This window comes from Salmo salar, chromosome ssa27, assembly GCF_905237065.1.
Source record: "Salmo salar chromosome ssa27, Ssal_v3.1, whole genome shotgun sequence".
In the NCBI taxonomy this organism is placed as follows: Eukaryota; Metazoa; Chordata; class Actinopteri; order Salmoniformes; family Salmonidae; genus Salmo; species Salmo salar.
The window spans coordinates 12637901-12655633 of NC_059468.1; the positions used below are offsets into that span (position 1 = coordinate 12637901).

A 17733-nucleotide genomic window follows, 5' to 3' on the forward strand; every position below is an offset into this window, starting at 1 on the left:
TTATCGATCATAGTCTGCTGCCGGAAAAACGTATGTGTTATGGCTTTACACACCCTGCTATATTGTGGATAAAGAGTTACCTGCTAAACAGAACACAGAGGGTGTTCATTAATAGAAGCCTCTCCAACATAATCCAGGGAGAATCAGGAATTCGGAAAGTATTCAGACCCCTTCCCTTTTCCACATTTTGTTCAAAACAAAGCAAATCAAAACAAATGTTATTTGTCATATGCACCGAATACAACAGGTGTAGACCATACCGTGAAATGCGTACTTACATGCCGTTAACCAACAATGCAGTTTAAAGAAAATAGAGTTAAGAAAATATTTACTAAATAAACTAAAGTAAAAAATATAAAAAAAATAATGATCAATAACAAGGCTTTATGCAGGGGGTACCGGTACCGAGTCAAGTTGCGGGGGTACAGGTTAGTTGAGGTAATTTGTACATGTAGGTAGGGATAAAGTGACTATGCATAGATAATAAACAGCGAGTAGCAGCAGTGTAAAAACTGAGGGCGGGGAAGGGGCAATGCAAATAGTCCGGGTGGCCCTAAGATTAATTGTTCAGCAGTCTTATGGATTGGGGGTAGAAGCTATTAAGGGGCCTTTTGGACCTAGACTTGGCGCTCCGGTACCACTTTCCGTGTGGTACTAGAGAGAGCAGTCTATGACTTGGGTGACTGGAGTCTTTGACAATTTTTTGGGCCATCCTCTGACACCAATTAGTATACAGGTCCTGGATGGCAGGAAGCTTGGCCCCAGTGATGTATTGTGCCGTACGCACTACCCTCTGTAGCGCCTTACAGTCGGATGCCGAGCCAGGTTGTGATGCCTGTAACGCCTTACTGTCGGATGCCATACCAGGTGGTGATGCAACCGGTCAGGATGCTCTCGATGGTGCAGCTGTAGAACTTTTTGTGGATCTGGGGACCCATGCCAAATCTTTTCAGTCTCCTTAGGGGGAAAAGGCGTTGTCATGCCCTCTTCACAGCTGTCTTGGTGTGTTTGGACCATGATAGTTTGTTGGTAATGTGGACACCAAGGAACTTGAAACTCTCGACCCACTCGACTACAGCCCTGTCAATGTGAATGGGGGAGAATTCGGCCTTCCTTTTCCTGTAGTCCACGATCAGCTCCTTTGTCTTGCTCACATTGAGGGAGAGGTTGTTGTCCTGGCACCACACTGCCGGGTCTCTGACCTCCTCCCTATAGGCTGTCTCATCGTTGTCAGTGATCAGGCCTACCACTGTTGTGTCGTTTGCAAACTTAATGGTGTTGGAGTCGTACTTGGCCACACAGTCGTGGGTGAACAGGGAGTACAGGAGGGGTCTAAACACGCACCCCTGAGGAGCCCCTGATCAGCGTGGCAGATGTGTTGTTGCGTACCCTTACCACCAGGGTGAGGCCCGTCAGGAAGTCCAGGATCCAGTTGCAGAGGGAGGTGTTTAGTCTCAGGGTCCTTAGCTTAGTGATGAGCTTTGAGGGCACTATGCTGTTGAACGCTGAACTGTAGTCAATGAACAGCATTCTCACATAGGTGTTCCTTTTGTCCAGGTAGGAAACAGCAGTGTGGAGTGAGATTGAGATTGCTTAATCTGTGGATCTGTTGGGGGCGGTATGCTAGTTGGAGTGGGTCTAGGGTTTCCGGGACGATGGTGTTAATGTGAGCCATAACCAGCCTTTCAAAGCACTTCATGGCTACTGACGTGAGTGCTACAGGGCGGTAGTCATTTTGACAGGTTACCATTGCTTTCTTGAGCACAGGGACATGTAGGTATTACAGACTCGGTCATGGAGAGTTTGAAAATGTCAGTGAAGACGAATGCTCTGAGTATATGTCCTGGTAATCTGTCTGGTTACGTTACAAACTTATTCTAAATAAAAAATGTTCCTCATCAATCTACACACAATGACAAAGCAAAAACAGTTCTTTTTTTGTGCAAATGTATTGAAAATAAAAAACTGAAATACCTTATTTACATAAGTATTCAGACCCTTTGCCATGAGACTCAAAATTGAGCTCATCCTTGAGATGTTTCTACAAGATGATTGGAGTCCAACTGTGGTAAAAAAAATTGACTGGACATGATTTGGAAAGGCACAAACTTGTCTATATAAGGTCCCACAGTTGAAAATACATGTCAGAGCAAAAACCAAGCCAGGAGGTCGAAGGAATTGTCTGTAGAGCTCAGAGACAGGATCTGGAGAAGGGTACCAAAACATTTCTGCAGCATTGCAGGTCCCCAAGAACACAGTGGCCTCCATCAATCTTAAATGGAAGAAGTTTGGAACCACCAAGACTTTTCCTAGAGCTGGCCGCCCGGCCAAACTGAGCAATCGGGAGAGAAGGGCCTTGGTCAGGGAGGTGACCAAGAACCCGATGGTCACTCTGACAGAGCTCCAGAGTGCCTCTGTGGAGATGGGAGAACTTTCCAGAAGGACAACCATTTCTGCAGCACTCCACCAATCTCCACCAATCCAGATGGAAGCTACTCCTCAGTAAAAGGCACATGACAGTCTGCTTGGAGTTTGCCCAAATGCACTTAAGGTACTCTCAGACCATGAAAAACAAGATTCCCTGGTCTGATGAAACCAATATTGAACTCTTTGGCCTGAATGCCAAGTGTCACCTCTGAAGGAAACCCGTTACCATCCCTACTATGAAGCATGGTGGTGGCAGCATCATGCTGTGGGGATGTTTTTTAGTGGCAGGGACTGGGAGACTAGTCAGGATCGAGGGAAAGATGAATGGAGCAAAGTACAGAGAGATCCTGGATGAAAACCTGCTCCAGAGTGCGCAGGACTTCAGACTGGGGCGAAGGTTCGCCTTCCAACAGGACAACGACCCTAAGCACACAGCCAACACAATGGAGGAATGGCTTCTCTGAATGTCCTTGAGTGGCCCAGCCAGAGCCCGGACTTGAACCCGATCGAAGATCTCAGGGGAGAGCTGATAATAGCTGTGCAGCGACGTTCCCTATCCAACCTGACAGAGCTTGAGAGGATCTGCAGAGAAGAATGGGAGAAACTCCCCCAAATACAGGGGTGCCAAGCTTGCAGTGTCATACCCAAGAAGACTCAAAGCTGTAATCGCTGCCAAAGGTGCTTCAACAAAGTATTGAGTAAAAGGTCTGAATACTTATGTAAATGTAATATTTCAGATTTGTATACTTTTGCAAACATTACTAAAAACCTGCTTTTGCTTTGTCATTATGGGGTATTGTGTGTAGATTAACGAGGGGGAGAAAACAATTTAATCAATTTTAGAATACGGCTGCTACGTAACAAAATGTGGAAAAAGTGAAGGGGTCTGAATACTGTTTGCAATTTCCAAACAATCAGTGTCTGAAATAAGACCATGACCAAGCAGGAATACCTGGTGCACTGAAAAATTGGAATGACAGGAGACTGGTGTTTGGGGACAGAAAACCAATTTCAACACATCATTGGCACATTGGCCCAATGCTGTACTCAAGATAGTGTCTGTGAAATCAGCAGATGGGACTTGTAAAATTTGAATTCAATCTAATTAGCATAATAATTGTGTTCATCAAAGTCTGTGTGTTTAAGAGATACTTCTGGGCTGCGTCTCAATCAACTGCTTCCGCCGGTGTCTGTAAAAATGACTGGAGATGAATAGGTTCTTTCCACATCATAAGAGTACGTTGTAATCCACATATTTTTTATATATATATAAAAATGAGCTTTCTATATCTGTCAGATAAAGGATACATACTTCAAAACACTTCCTTTTGATTTATTTTTTGACTATCTGATTTGCCACGTATGAATGTGTTATTCAATGAGTTTCTAAATACGTTTTTCTGACAGTTGAAGTCGGAAGTTTACATACACCTTAGCCAAATACATTTAAACTAAATTCCTGACATTTAATCCTAGTAAAAATTCCCTCTCTTAGGTCAGTTAGGATCACCACTTTATGTTAAGAATGTGAAATGTCAGAATAATAGTAGAGAGAATGATTTATTTCAGCTTTTATTTCTTTCATCACATTCCCAGTGGGTCAGAAGTTTACATACACTCAATTAGTATTTGGTAGCATTGCCTTTATATTGTTTAACTTGGGTCAAATGTTTCGGGTAGCCTTCCACAAGCTTCCCACAATAAGTTTCGTGAATTTTGGTCCATTCCTCCTGACAGAGCTGGTGTAACTGAGTCAGGTTTGTAGTCCTCCTTGCTCGCACATGATTTTTCAGTTCTGCCCACAAATTTTCTATAGGATTGAGGTCAGGGCTTTGTGATGGCCACCCCAATACCTTGACTTTGTTGTCCTTATGCCATTTTGCCACAACTTTGGAAGTGTGCTTGGGGTCATTGTCCATTTGGAAGACCCATTTGCGACCAAGCTTTAACTTCCTGACTGATGTCTTGAGATGTTGCTTCAATATATCCACATAATTTTCCTCCCTCATAATGCCATCTATTTTGTGAAGTGCACCGGTCCCTCCTACAGCAAATCCCCCGTGCTTCACCATCCCCCGTGCTTCACCATCCCCTGTGCTTCACGGTTGGGATGGTGTTCCTCGGCTTGCAAGCGTCCCCCTTTTTCCTCTAAACATAACAACGGTCATTATGGCCAAACAGTTCTATTTCGGTTTCATCAGACCAGAGGACATTTCTCCAAAAAGTATGATCTTTGTCCCCATGTGCAGTTGAAAACAGTAGTCTGGCTTTTTTATGGCGGTTTTGGAGCAGTGGCTTCTTCCTTGCTGCCTTCCTTGCGGCCTTTCAGGTTATGTCGATATAGGACTCATTTTATTGTGGATATAGATACTTTTGTACTTGTTTCCTCCAGCATCTTCACAAGGTCCTTTGCTGTTGTTCTGGGATTGATTTGCACTTTTCGTACCAAAGTACGTTCATCTCTAGGAGACAGAACACATCTCCTTCCTGAGTGGTATGATGGCTGCGTGGTCCCATGGTGTTTATACTTGCATACTATTGTTTGTACAGATGAACGTGGTACTTTCAGGCGTTTGGAAATTGCTCCCAAAGATGAACCAGACTTGTGGAGGTCTGGTTCATCCTTTTTTCTGAGGTCTTGGCTGATTTCTTTTGATTTTCTCATGATGTCAGCCAAAGAGGCACTGAGTTTGAAGGTAGGCCTTGAAATACATCCACAGGTACACCTCCAATTGACTCAAATTATGTCAATTAGCCTATCAGAAGCTTCTAAAGGCATGTCATCATTTTCTGGAATTTTCCAAGCTGTTTAAAGGCACAGTCAACTTAGTGTATGTAAACTTCTGACCCACTGGAATTGTGATACAGTGAATTTTAAGTGAAATAATCTGTCTGTAAACAATTGTTGGAACAATTACTTGTGTCATGCACAAAGTAGATGTCCTAACCGACTTGCTAAAACTATAGTCTGTTAACAAGAAATTTGTGGAGTGGTGGAAAAACTAGTTTTAATGACTCTAACCTAAGTGTATGTAAACTTCTGACTTCAACTGTACCTACAGGGGTCCTAAAATTCTAAATCAATTATCTAAATGGCCCATGGCATTGTATGACCATCTTGCCTGACGAGTCAAACTGAATTCTTCCGCAGCTCTATGTTTGCTACATACTTCAGACTGCCATCGTTGAAATCTTTTGTGATGACGTCAAAATGAGTGATTGGATCATCTCTAACCAATCAGAGTATCAAAGCCATTGAGGAATTCTCAAATGCCGTATACCCACCTGTGTTAAAAAATAAATAAAATAGGCAAGTCAGTTAAGATCAAATTACAATGACGGCCTACACCGGCCAAACCTGGACGACGCTGGGCCAATTGTGAGCCGCCCTATGGAACTCACCATCACGGCCGGTTGTGATGCAGCCTGGATTTGAACCAGGGTGTCTGTAGTGACGCCTCAAGCATAGAGATACAGTGCCTTAGACCACTGCGCCACTCGGGAGCTCCAAGAAAGGGAAAGGGAAAGGGAAGGGGGATACCTAGTCAGTTGAACAACTGAATGTATTCAACTGAAATGTGTCTTTCGCATTTAACCCAACCCCTCTGAATCAGAGAGGTGCGGGGGGCTGCCTTAATCAACATCCACGTCTTCGGCGCCCAGGGAACAGTGGGTTAACTGCCTTGCTCAGAACAAAAAGTGAATTGCTTTACCACATTGTTTGCAGTATTACTTTAGTGACTTGTTGCTAACAGGATGCATGTTTTGGAATATTTTTATTCTGTACAGGCTTCCTTCTTTTCACTCTGTCAATTAGGTTAGTATTGTGGCGTAACTAACTCTTTAACTGTTTTAAAGTAAACATAGCCTTCCCTGTAGCTCAGTTGGTAGAGCATGGTGTTTGCAACGGGAGGCCAGCACAGAAAAAAAAATGTATGAAATGTATGCATTCACTACTGTAAGTCGCTCTGGATATGAGCGTCTGCTAAATGACTAAAATGTGAATGTAAACCATTGGCCTAATGGTGAACAACTGAGTTAGGAAGGACACCTGTATCTTTGTAGTGACTGGGTGAATTGATACACCATCTAAAGTGAAATTAATAACTTCACCATGCTCAAAGGGATATTCAATGTCTGCTTTTTCATTTTACACAGAACAAAAATAAAAACTGTGTGTTGTTCCCATGTTTCATTAGCTGAAATAAAATATCCCAGAAATGTTCAATACGCACAAAAAGCTAATTTCTCTCAATTGTTGTGCACATATTTGTTTTCAGCCATGTTAGTGAGTATTTCTCCCTTGCCAAGATAATCGATCCACCTTACAAGTGTGGCATATCAAGGAGTTGATTAAACAGCATGATCATTACTCAAGTACACCTTGTGCTGGGGACAATAAAATGCCACTCTAAAATGTGCAGTTTTGTCACACAACACAATGCCACAGATGTCTCAAGTTTTGAGGGAGTGTGCAATTGGCATGCTGACTGCAGGAATGTCCACCTGAGCTCTTGCCAGAGAATTGAATGTTCATTTCTCTATCATAAACCACCTCCAATGTCCTTTTATAGAATTTGGCAGTACGTCTAACCAGCCTCACAACCGCAGACCATGTGTATGGCGTCGTGTGTGTGAACGGTTTGCTGATGTCAACGTTGTGAACAGAGTGCCCCATGGTGGCGGTGTGGTTATGGTATGGGCAGGCATAAGCTATGGACAATGAATACAATTGCATTTTATCGATGGCAAGCTGAATGCACAGAGATACCGTGACGAGATCCTGAGGCCCACTGTCGTAACATTCATCTGCCGCCATCACCTTCTGTTGTCCCAGTTATTCCATGGCCTGCATACTCACCAGACATGTCACCCATTGAGCATATTTGGGATGCTCTGGATTGACATATACAACAGCGTGTTCCAGTTCCCGCTAATATCCAGCAACTTCGCACAGCCTTTTAACAAGGCACACCTGTTAATTGAAATGCATTCCAGGTGAATGCATTCCATTCTATCTCATGAAGCTGGTTAATATAATGCCAAGAGTGTGCAAAGCTGTCATCAAGGCAAAGGGTGGCTACTTTGAAGAATCTCAAATATAAAATATATTTTGATTTGTTTAACACTTTTTTGGTTACTACATGATTCCATATGTGTCATTTCATAATTTTGATGTCTTCACTATTACTCTACAATGCAGAAAATAGTAAAATAAAGAAAAACCCTTGAATGAGTAGGTGTGTCTAAACTTTTGACTGGTACAGTATATTTAATCCATTTAAAATTCAGGCTATAACACAAGAAAATGTGGAAAAAGTCAAGGGGTATGAATACTTTCATAATGCACTGTATATAACAGAAAAACCTTGCAATTCTTTGGCAAACACTCCAATTTTTCACCGGGTTAATGCGATTTCCTTGAAATTCCGATGAAACTTCCTGTTTCACAACCTCATCAAAATAATGTAACATGAACCTCTTATTACCTACCGATACAGCTGCATGATTTAAGCCTTTTTTTCTTATCTCTTGCTCAATCATCACTCATTTACCCTCCCTCCGATCGTAATATCACTCATAACTACAGTACCCCACTAAATCCCTCTCCTATATCCTCTACTCATTCTATCCTCCCTCCATTCCTCTTTTTTAGGCTACCTGGTAAAAAAAAAAACTCTCATCCCTCCTTCCTACCAGTCGTATATTACTCATAACTACAGCATAATAATAAATCTGATTTTTATTGCGCTTTTCCCAGACCCAAAGACGCAGTCCCCACTAAATCCCTCTCCCATACCCCTTACTCATTCTCTCCCTCCCTTCGTTCCTACAGATCTCCCTCATTCCTCTCTGTCATCCCCCTCTCACCCTGAAGGCCTTTTTGGCGGCGTGGTCGTCTGCGTCTCCTCTGTACCAGGGCCTAGCGGGCCGCTTCCTCAGGCTGTGGCCGAACAGGTCGATGAAGAAGAAGGCATAGTCCTCCGGGGGCAGGCCCTCCCTCCAGAACTGTACCATCAGCCTCCGGAAAGTGTCCCATGAGCAGCACATGTACACCACTGAAGAAAAAGTAGAGGAAGAAGAATGTATCAATGACATGTATAGTATATCAGTGGAATGTACCACTGTATGCTACTGTTTGTGTGCCACAGTGTAATTTACCAATGTGCTACTGTTTGTGTACCACAGTGGAATTTACCAATGTGCTACTGTTTGAGTGACCCTACAGAGGGTGGACAGAAAACAATAAGGGGAATTGGCTAGTACTGTTAATGGGCAATGCAGGTGCAACATTGAGGAAAAAGGACATAGGTGAAAGACTAACAACCACTGCACTGCAACCTGTTCTCAGAGCATTTCATATTCTGTACGTAAATCCAAAACACTACATTTAGTATACGTTACGTTTCGTATCATATGCATACATTTGTGGATGTCCATCGCCCATTTCCTATATGTTACGAATTACAATTTCTATTATATGTTAGGATTTTGTGAAACATACTATACAGTGCGTTCAGAAATTATTCAGATGCCTTTAATTTTTCCACATTTTGTTACTTTTCAGCCTTATTCTGAAATGGATTAAAAAAGAAACATCTCATCAATCTACGCACAATACACCTTAATGACAAAACAGGTTCTTGGAAATGTTAGCAAATTTATAACAAAAAATTTACAGAAATACCATATTCAGACCCTTTGCTATGAGACTTGAAATTGAGCTCAAGTGCAACCTTTTATCAAAATTCTACAAAGTTCCAGAAAAAAGGACCTTGTGCATTTCAGGTAAAATAACAACCAAATGTTTATATCCTAGGACAAATTAGCTAACAACAGAAAGCTAGCTACCTAAATGTCAATGAATGTTTAATGTGTTTTGACCTGTCCCCAAATTAATACAGTTGGTTCAGAGTTTGTTTTGATATTTCAACCTGCGTGTCCTGATCGCGTCTGGAGTGGATGTACAAAATCAACATGCGGAGGCACGCGCGTGCGTGCCCGGTCTAGACATCATGTAATAAAGAGATGCTCTGCTTTTTTTGACACCACACTCCACAAAGCAAGTCCTGCATGCTCTAGTTTATCTTATCTTGATTATTGTTAAGTCATATGGTCAAGTGCTGCAAATAAAGATCTAGTTAAGCTGCATCTGGCCCAGAACAGAGCCGCACCTCTTGCTCTTAATTGGGCTAATATTAATACTATGCAAGCCATTCTCTCTCGGCTAAGAGTTGAGGAAAGACCGATTGCGTCACTTCTTGTTTTGATTAGAAACATTCAAGTGTTGGACATTACAAATTGTTTACAGAGTCAACTTACACACAACACTGACACACACACTTACCCCAGCAGACATGCCACCAGGGGTCTTTTCACAGTCCCCAGGTCCAGAACAAATTCAAGGAAACGTACAGTATTATACAGAGCCATGAGTGCAGGAAACTCCCTTCCATCTTATATAGCGCAAGTGAAAAGCAAACAGTTTCAAAAAACAAACAAAGTAACACCTCACGGCACAACTCCTCCCCCTCATGTGACTTATTTGTTGTGTGTATGTACTGACATGTATGTGGAACTGATAGTTGCGCAAAAACACACACAAACACACTACATGTTAAAGTATTTTGTGTGTAATGTCTTTTTCGTTATGTGTCGGACCCCAGTAAGACCAGCTGTCGCCAATGGTGTCGGCTAATGGGGGTCCTAATATATCAAATGAAATCTATGAGAAAGTGCCCTTTTGGCCTCCTATCAGCTTGGTGGCTTTTGTTTTCATTTTGTCACTTTTAAATATATATATTTAAATGTAACGAATTGCACATCAAACTAGCTAATTAAATGTGTCTTGAATCTTGGCAAATACCCCCTCCGTCATGCCTGACTTCTGCATGCAGTGAGCATTGCTGGTTATGGGCTAAACGTTTGAATACAGGTAGGTTACATTGAGTTGGACCTGTCATGTCTGTCTCACTGCTATAGACGGAGAAAAGGGGAATTCAAGTTTGTTAGTAAGAAGCAGATGTCAACAGAACAAACTCAAATCAAGTAAGAAATAGCTTATTTTGACAGCAAAGCTAACTAGCAGATTTACATCATTATTATTTCGATATGATCAGCTGATAGCCCGTTTTCCCGATGTCACTCATTTCCGCTCTAGTTAGTAGCCTACTAGAAGTCACTGGCACTAACTAGCTTACAATGAGTGACTAGTGTGCTGTTGCTGAAAATAAATAGGCCAATGTTAAAAAAGAAAGAGGGGTGCCCTTTTTTAATGAGCATCTGACCAGGGCTCCAGACTAACATTTTCCCCGGGTGTCACTAACTTTTACAGTTGGTGGCACCAGCCCATGATTTGGTTGGATCCAAATCATGAGTAATGATCTGATAAAGTCATTCAGGGCTCAACATACAGGGCTGCCCGCTGGCCCGGGGAGGTTTTGGAAACCCTCCGGGCCAGTTGACCATCCCTGTCAGATGCCCGCTTGTGCCAGTGAAAAAAAATATTGTAATAATGTTATTTTTAACCGAAGCTATATAATTGATTATTAAACAGATGGATTCCCGAAGCTCTTCGTTCCTTATGTCAAATATTTATCACGCGTGCGCTGCACACATTCAGCCTATAGATAATATGACGAGCAGAGAGAACGACAGCTCTTACACAGCTGGTTGTTGCGTGGAGCAGCTCTCCGAAGACCGACAGCAGTAGGGGTAAGAAAGTGGTAGGAAAAATATGTTCCAAATTATGATATCTACCAGTAAATGGAATAGCCTACCTTGAACATTTCCTCTAGGCTATTTGGTCCTTGAAAAGTAATTGAAGCCTACTTAGAAGTTCTACTGCTCCAATATACAGTACCATTAAAAAGTTTGGACACACCTACTCATTCAAGGGTTTTTCTTTATTTTTTTACTATTTTCTGCATTGTAGAATAATAGTGAAGACATCATAACTATGAAATAACACATATGGAATCATGTAGTAACCAAAAAAGTGTTAAACAAATATATTTTATAGTTGAGATTCTTCAAAGTAAGCCATCCTTGGCTTTGATGACAGCTTTGCACACTCTTGGCATTCTCTCAACCAGCTTCAAATCAAATCAAAGTGTATTTGTCACGTGTGCCGAATACAACAGGTGTAGACCTAAAAGTCAAATGCTTACTTACAAGCCCTTAACCAACAGTGCAGTTAAGTTAAAAAATAGGTATTAGGTAAACAATGGATAAGTAAAGAAATAACATTAAAAACACAACAACAAAAAATAACAGTAGCGAGGCTATTTACAGGTGGTACCAGTACAGAGTCAATGTGCAGGTGCACCGGTTAGTCGGGCTATTTGAGGTAGTATAGTTAAAGTGACTATGCATAGATCATGAACATAGAATATCAGCAGCGTAAAAGAAGGGTTGGCAAGGGGGGGGGGGGCTGGGTTGGGTTGAGGGGGACACAATGCATAGTCCGGGTAGCCATTTGATTAGCTGTTCAGGAGTCTTATGACTTGGGGGTAAAAGCTGTTGAGAAGCCTTTTGGTGCTAGACTTGGCGCTCTGGTACCGCTTTCCATGCGCTAGCAGAGAGAACAGTCTATGACTGGGGTGGCTGGAGTCTTTGACAATTTTTAGGGCCTTGCTCTGGTACCGCCTGGTATAGAGGTCCTGGATGGCTGGCAGCTTAGCCCCAATGAAGTACTGGGCCGTTGGCACTACCCTCCGTAGTGCCTTGTGGTCGAAGGCTGAGCAGTTGCCGTACCAACCAGGCAGTGATGCAACCAGTCAGGATGCTCTCAATGTTGCAGCTGTAGAACCTTTTGAGGATCTGAGGACCCATGCCAAATCTTTTTAGTTTCCTGAGGGTGAATAGGCTTTGTCGTGCCCTTTTCACGACTGTCTTGGTGTGTTTGGACTATTCTAGTTTGTTGTTGATGTGGACACCAAGAAACTTGAAGCTCTCAACCTGCTCCACTACAGCCCCACCGATGAGAATGGGGGCGTGCTCGGTCCTCCTTTTCCTGTAGTCCACAATCATCTCCTTTGTCTTGATTGCATTGAGGGATAGGTTGTTACTCTGGCACCACCCGGGCCAGGTCTCTGACCTCCTCCCTATAGGCTGTCTCATCATTGTCAGTGATCAGGCCTACCACTGTTGTGTTGTTAGCAAACTTAATGATGGTGTTGCAGTTGTGCCTGGCCATGCACTCGTGGGTGAACAGGGAGTACAGGAGGGGACTGAGCACGTACCCCTGAGGGTCAGAGTGGCAGATGTATTGTTACCTACCCTTACCACCTGGGAGCGGCCCGTCAGGAAGTCCAGGATCCAGTTGCAGAGGGAGGTGTTTAGTCCTAGGATCCTTAGCTTAGTGATTAGCTTTGAGGGCACTATGGTGTTGAACACTGAGCTATAGTCAGTGAATAGCATTCTCACAGCATTCATGAGGTAGTCAACTGGAATGTATTTCAATGAACAGGTGTGCCTTGTTAAAAGTTAATTTGTGGAATTTATTTCCTTCTTAATGCATTTGAGCCAATCAGTTGTGTTGTGACAAGGTGGGGGGTGGTATACAGAAGATAGTCCTATTTGGTAAAAGACAAAGTCCATATTATGGAAAGAACGGCTCAAATAAGCAAAGAGAAATGACAGTCCATCATTACTTTAAGACATCAAGGTCAGTCAATACGGAACATTTCAAGAACTTTGAAAGTTTCTTCAAGTGCAGTCGCAGTTTCTTCAATCGGTATGATGAAACTGGGTCTCATGAGGACCGCCACAGGAAAGGAAGACCCAGAGTTACCTCTGCTGCAGAGGATAAGTTCATTAGAGTTATCAGTCTCAGAAATTGCATCCCAAATATATGCTTCACAGAGTTCAAGTAACAGATACATCTCAACATCAACTGCTCAGAGACTGCGTGAATCAGGCCTTCATGGTCAAATTGCTGCAAAGAAACCACTACTAAAGGACACCAATAAGAAGAAGAGACTTGCTTTGGCCAAGAAACAAGAGCAAAGGACATTAGACCGATGGAAATCTGTCCTTTGGTCTGATGAGTTCAAATTTGAGATTTTTGGTTCCAACCGCCATGTCTTTGTGAGATGCAGAGAAGGTGAATGTAGGATCTTGGCATGTGTGGTTCCCACCGTGAAGCATGGAAGAGGAGGTGTGATGGTGTGGGGGTGCTTTGCTGGTGATTCATTTTGAATTCAAGGCACACTTAACCAGCATGGCTACCACAGCATTTTGCAGTGGTACACTAGCCAATCTGGTTTGCGCTTAGTGAGACTATAATTCGTTTTTCAACAGGACAATGACCCGAAACACACCTCCAGGCTGTGTAAGGGCTATTTGACCAAGAAGGAGAGTGATGGAGTGCTGCATTAGATGACCTTGCTTCCACAATCACCAGACCTCAACCCAATTGAGATGGTTTGGGATGAGTTGGACCGAATAGTGACGGAAAAGCAGCCAACAAGTGCTCAGCATATGTGGGAACTCTTTCAAGACTATTGGAAAAGCATTCCAGGTGACAACCTCATGAAGCTGGTTGAGAGAATGCAAAGCAGCCATCAAGGCAAAGGGTGGCTACTTTTAAGAATCTAAAATATAAAACATATTTTGATTTGTTCAACACTTTTTTGGTTACTACATGGTTCCATATGTGTTATTGCATAGTTTTGATGTCTACACTATTACTCTACAATGTAGAAAATAGTAAAACAAAAACTAAAAAACTTGAATGAGTAGGTGTGTCCGAACTCTTGACTGGTACTGTATTTATTTCATTTCATTTCTGATTTCATTTCTGATCAGAGATGTAGCCACTTTCATTTGTTTACCACCATTTCAATTGAATAGTGTTGCACTAGTCTGTAGCGCTTGTTGCGGTAAAACCATGTGCGGTTGTTAAGAGCAAGAAAACATTGAATGTTGGCTTAAACTTGGTTTCATCTAACACATCCAAGCAGGAATGCATGGTACAATACATTTTAATGTGCAGTGATAGTCAGTGATAGTGCAGTGATAGTCATGGATTTTGGGTTGACAATTAGACTAAAGTTGCTTATTTTACTGTTGAAATACTCTACTTGACCAGAAGTATGTGGGCACCTGCTCGTCAAACATCTCATTCCAAAATCACAAGTTGGTCCCCTCTTTGTTGCTATAACAGCCTCCACTGTTCTGGGAAGGCTTTCCACTAGATGTTGGAACATTGCTGCAGGGACTTGCTTCCATTCAGCCACAAGCATTAGTGAGGTCGGGCACTGATGTTTGGCGATAAGGCCTGGCTCGCAGTTGGCGTTCCAATTCATCCCAAAAGTGTTCGATGGGGTTGAGGTCAGGGCTCTGTGCAGGCCAGTCAAGTTCTTCCAAACCGATCTCGACAAATCATTTCTGTATGGACCTTGCTTTGTGCACGGGGGCATTGTCATGCTGAAACAGGAAAGGTGTCACGCCCTGATCTGTTTCACGTCTTTGTTATTGTCTCCACCCACCTACAGGTGTCACATATTTCCCCATTAGTCCCCGGTGTATTTATCCCTGTGTTTCCTGTCTCTCTGTGCCAGTTCGTCTTGTTTTGCCAAGTCAACCTGCGTTTTTTCTAGCTCCTATTTTCCCCAGTCTCTGTTTTTTCCTAGCCCTCCTGGTTTTCACCCTTGCCTGTCCTGAAGCCGTATCCGCATGCCTGACCACTCTGCCTGTTCTGACCTCGTGCCTGCCTATTGCCTAGTACTGTTTGGCCTCTGACCTGGTTTATGAACTCTCGCCTGTCCCCGACCTGCCTTTTTCCTACCCCTCAACCATCTGCCTCCTGTGTCTGCATTTGGGTCTCGCCCTAAACTGTTGCCACAAAGTTGGAAGCACAGAATCGTTTAGAATGTCATTGTATGCTGTAGCTTTAAGATTTCCCCCTCACTGGAACTATGGAGCCCAGCCCGAACCATAAAAAACAGCCCCAGACCATTATTCCTCCTCCACCAAACTTTACAGTTGGCACTATGCCAAGTAGTGTTCTCCTGGCATCCCCTAAACCTAGATTCGTCCGTTGGACTGCCAGATGGTGAAGCGTGATTCATCACTCCAGAGAACGCATTTCCACTGCTCCAGAGTCCAATGGCGGCGAGCTTTATACCACTCCAGCTGATGCTTGGCAATGGGCATGTTGTTCTTAGACTTGTGTGCGGCTGCTCGGCCATGAAAATCCATTTCATGAAGCTCCCGACGAACAGTTCTTGTGCTGACTTTGCATCCAGAGGTAGTTTGGAACTCGGTAGTGAGTGTTGCAACCAAGGACAGACAATTTTTACATGCTACACGTTTCAGCACTCGGCGGTCCTGTTCTATGAGCTTGTGTGGCCTACCACTTCGCGGCTGAGCAGTTGTTGCTCCTAGACGTTTCCATGTCACAATAACAGCACGTACAGTTGACGGGCAGCTCTTACAGTAGACGGACAGCTGGCGAACTGACTTATTGGAAAGGTGGCATCCTATGACGGTGCCACGTTGAAAGTCACTGAGCTCTTCAGTAAGGCCATTCTACTGCCAATGTTTGTCTCTGCGATCGATTTTATATACCTGTCAGCAACAGGTGTGGCTGAAATAGTCAAATCCACTCATTTGAAGGGTTGTCCACAGACTTTTGTATATATAGCATAGGAGTCCAGAATTTCCTCTTTTTTTATATAAATGATATACATCTTTATGTGCTCTAACTAATATCATAGGCCAGGGATCATCAACTAGATTCAGCCGCGGGACAATATTTTCTGGAGTGGATGGTCAGGAGGCCAGAACATAATTACAAATCATTTGTAGACTGCAAATTGACCTCAAGTAGCCCAAACATATATACTATTTGACTAAAACATAATAATTTCAAACCTTACTTACATTTATATACTATCACATATTCTGTATTTGTATTTATTATGGATCCCCACTCTTCCTGGTGTCCAGCAAAATTAAGGCAGTTTACAACCATTTAAAAACATTACAATACATTCAAAACAGGCCACTATTCTACTACCACATATCTACAACACACAATCCAGGTGTACATGTGTGTGTTTAGTGCGTATAGTGCGTATGTTATTGTGTGTCTGTATGAATGTGTCTGTGCTTGTGTTTGTGTCTCTTTACAATCCCCGCTGTTCCATAAGGTTCATTTTTATCAGTTTTTTTCATCTGATTCTACTGCTTGCATCAGTTACTTGATGTGGAATAGAGTTCCATGTAGTCATGGCTCTATGTAGTACTGTGCACCTCCCATAGTCTGTTCTGGACTTGGGGACTGTGAAGAGACCTCTGGTACCATGTCTTGTGGGGTATGCATGGGTGTCTGAGCTGTGTGCCAGTAGTTCAAACAGACAGCTCAGTGCATTCAACATGTCAATACCTCTCACAAATACAAGTAGTGATGAAGTCAATCTCTCCTCCACTTTGAGCCAGGAGAGATTGACATCCATATTATTCATGTTAGCTCTCTGTGTACATCCAGGGGCCAGCCGTGCTGCCCTGTTCTGAGCAATTGCAATTTTCCTAAGTCCCTCTTTGTATCACCTGACCACACGACTGAACAGTAGTCCAAGTGTAACAAAACAGGGGCCTGTAGGACCTTCCTTGTTGATAGAGCTGTTAAGAAGGCAGAGCACCACTTTATTATGGACAGACTGCTCCCCATCTTAGCTATTGTCTTAGCTATCAATAAGCTTTGACTACAACAGTTTACAATCCAGGGTTACTCCAAGCAGTTTAGTCACCTCAACTTGCTCAATTTCCACATTATTCATTACAAGATTTAGTTGAGGTTTAGCATTTAGTGAATGACTTGTCCCAAATACAATGCTTTTTGTTTTTGAAATATTTAGGACTAACTTATTCCTTGCCACCCATTCTGAAACTAACTGCAGCTCTTTGTAACTGCAGCTCTTTGTTAAGTGTTGCTGTCATTTCAGTCACTATAGTAGCTGACATGTATAGTGTTGAGTCATCCGTATACATAGACACACTGGCTTTACTTGAATGTCCTTCCCTATAAGCGTGCTGAAAGCCTGTTGTCAATTTGTTTACTGTAAAATAGAATTGTATCTGGTCAAACATTTTTTACAAAAGTTTACTAAGGGTTGGGTACTGGCTGATTGGTCCGCTATTTGAGCCAGTAAAGGCGGCTTTTGTCATGACTTCCACCAAAGGTGGCTCCTCTCCCTGTTCGGGCGGTGCTCGGCGGTCGTCGTCGCCGGCCAACTAGCTGCCACTGATCCATTTTTCCTTTTCGCTTGTGTCTGTCTGTTTTGTTCACACCTGTGT

At 42.9% G+C, this 17733-nt stretch overlaps 1 protein-coding gene across 3 annotated transcripts in view; it reads right to left on the reverse strand.

Moving 5' to 3' along the window:
- Positions 1 to 17733, reverse strand: part of LOC106588322 (atrial natriuretic peptide receptor 1) — a 117239-nt gene that overhangs the window by 68123 nt on the left and 31383 nt on the right. For all 3 annotated transcript variants that reach the window (XM_014177183.2, XM_014177184.2, XM_014177182.2), the window contains one exon: positions 8299 to 8486. In XM_014177183.2, the coding sequence (XP_014032658.1) occupies positions 8299 to 8486 (188 nt within the window). The remainder of the gene's footprint in view (positions 1 to 8298; positions 8487 to 17733) is intronic.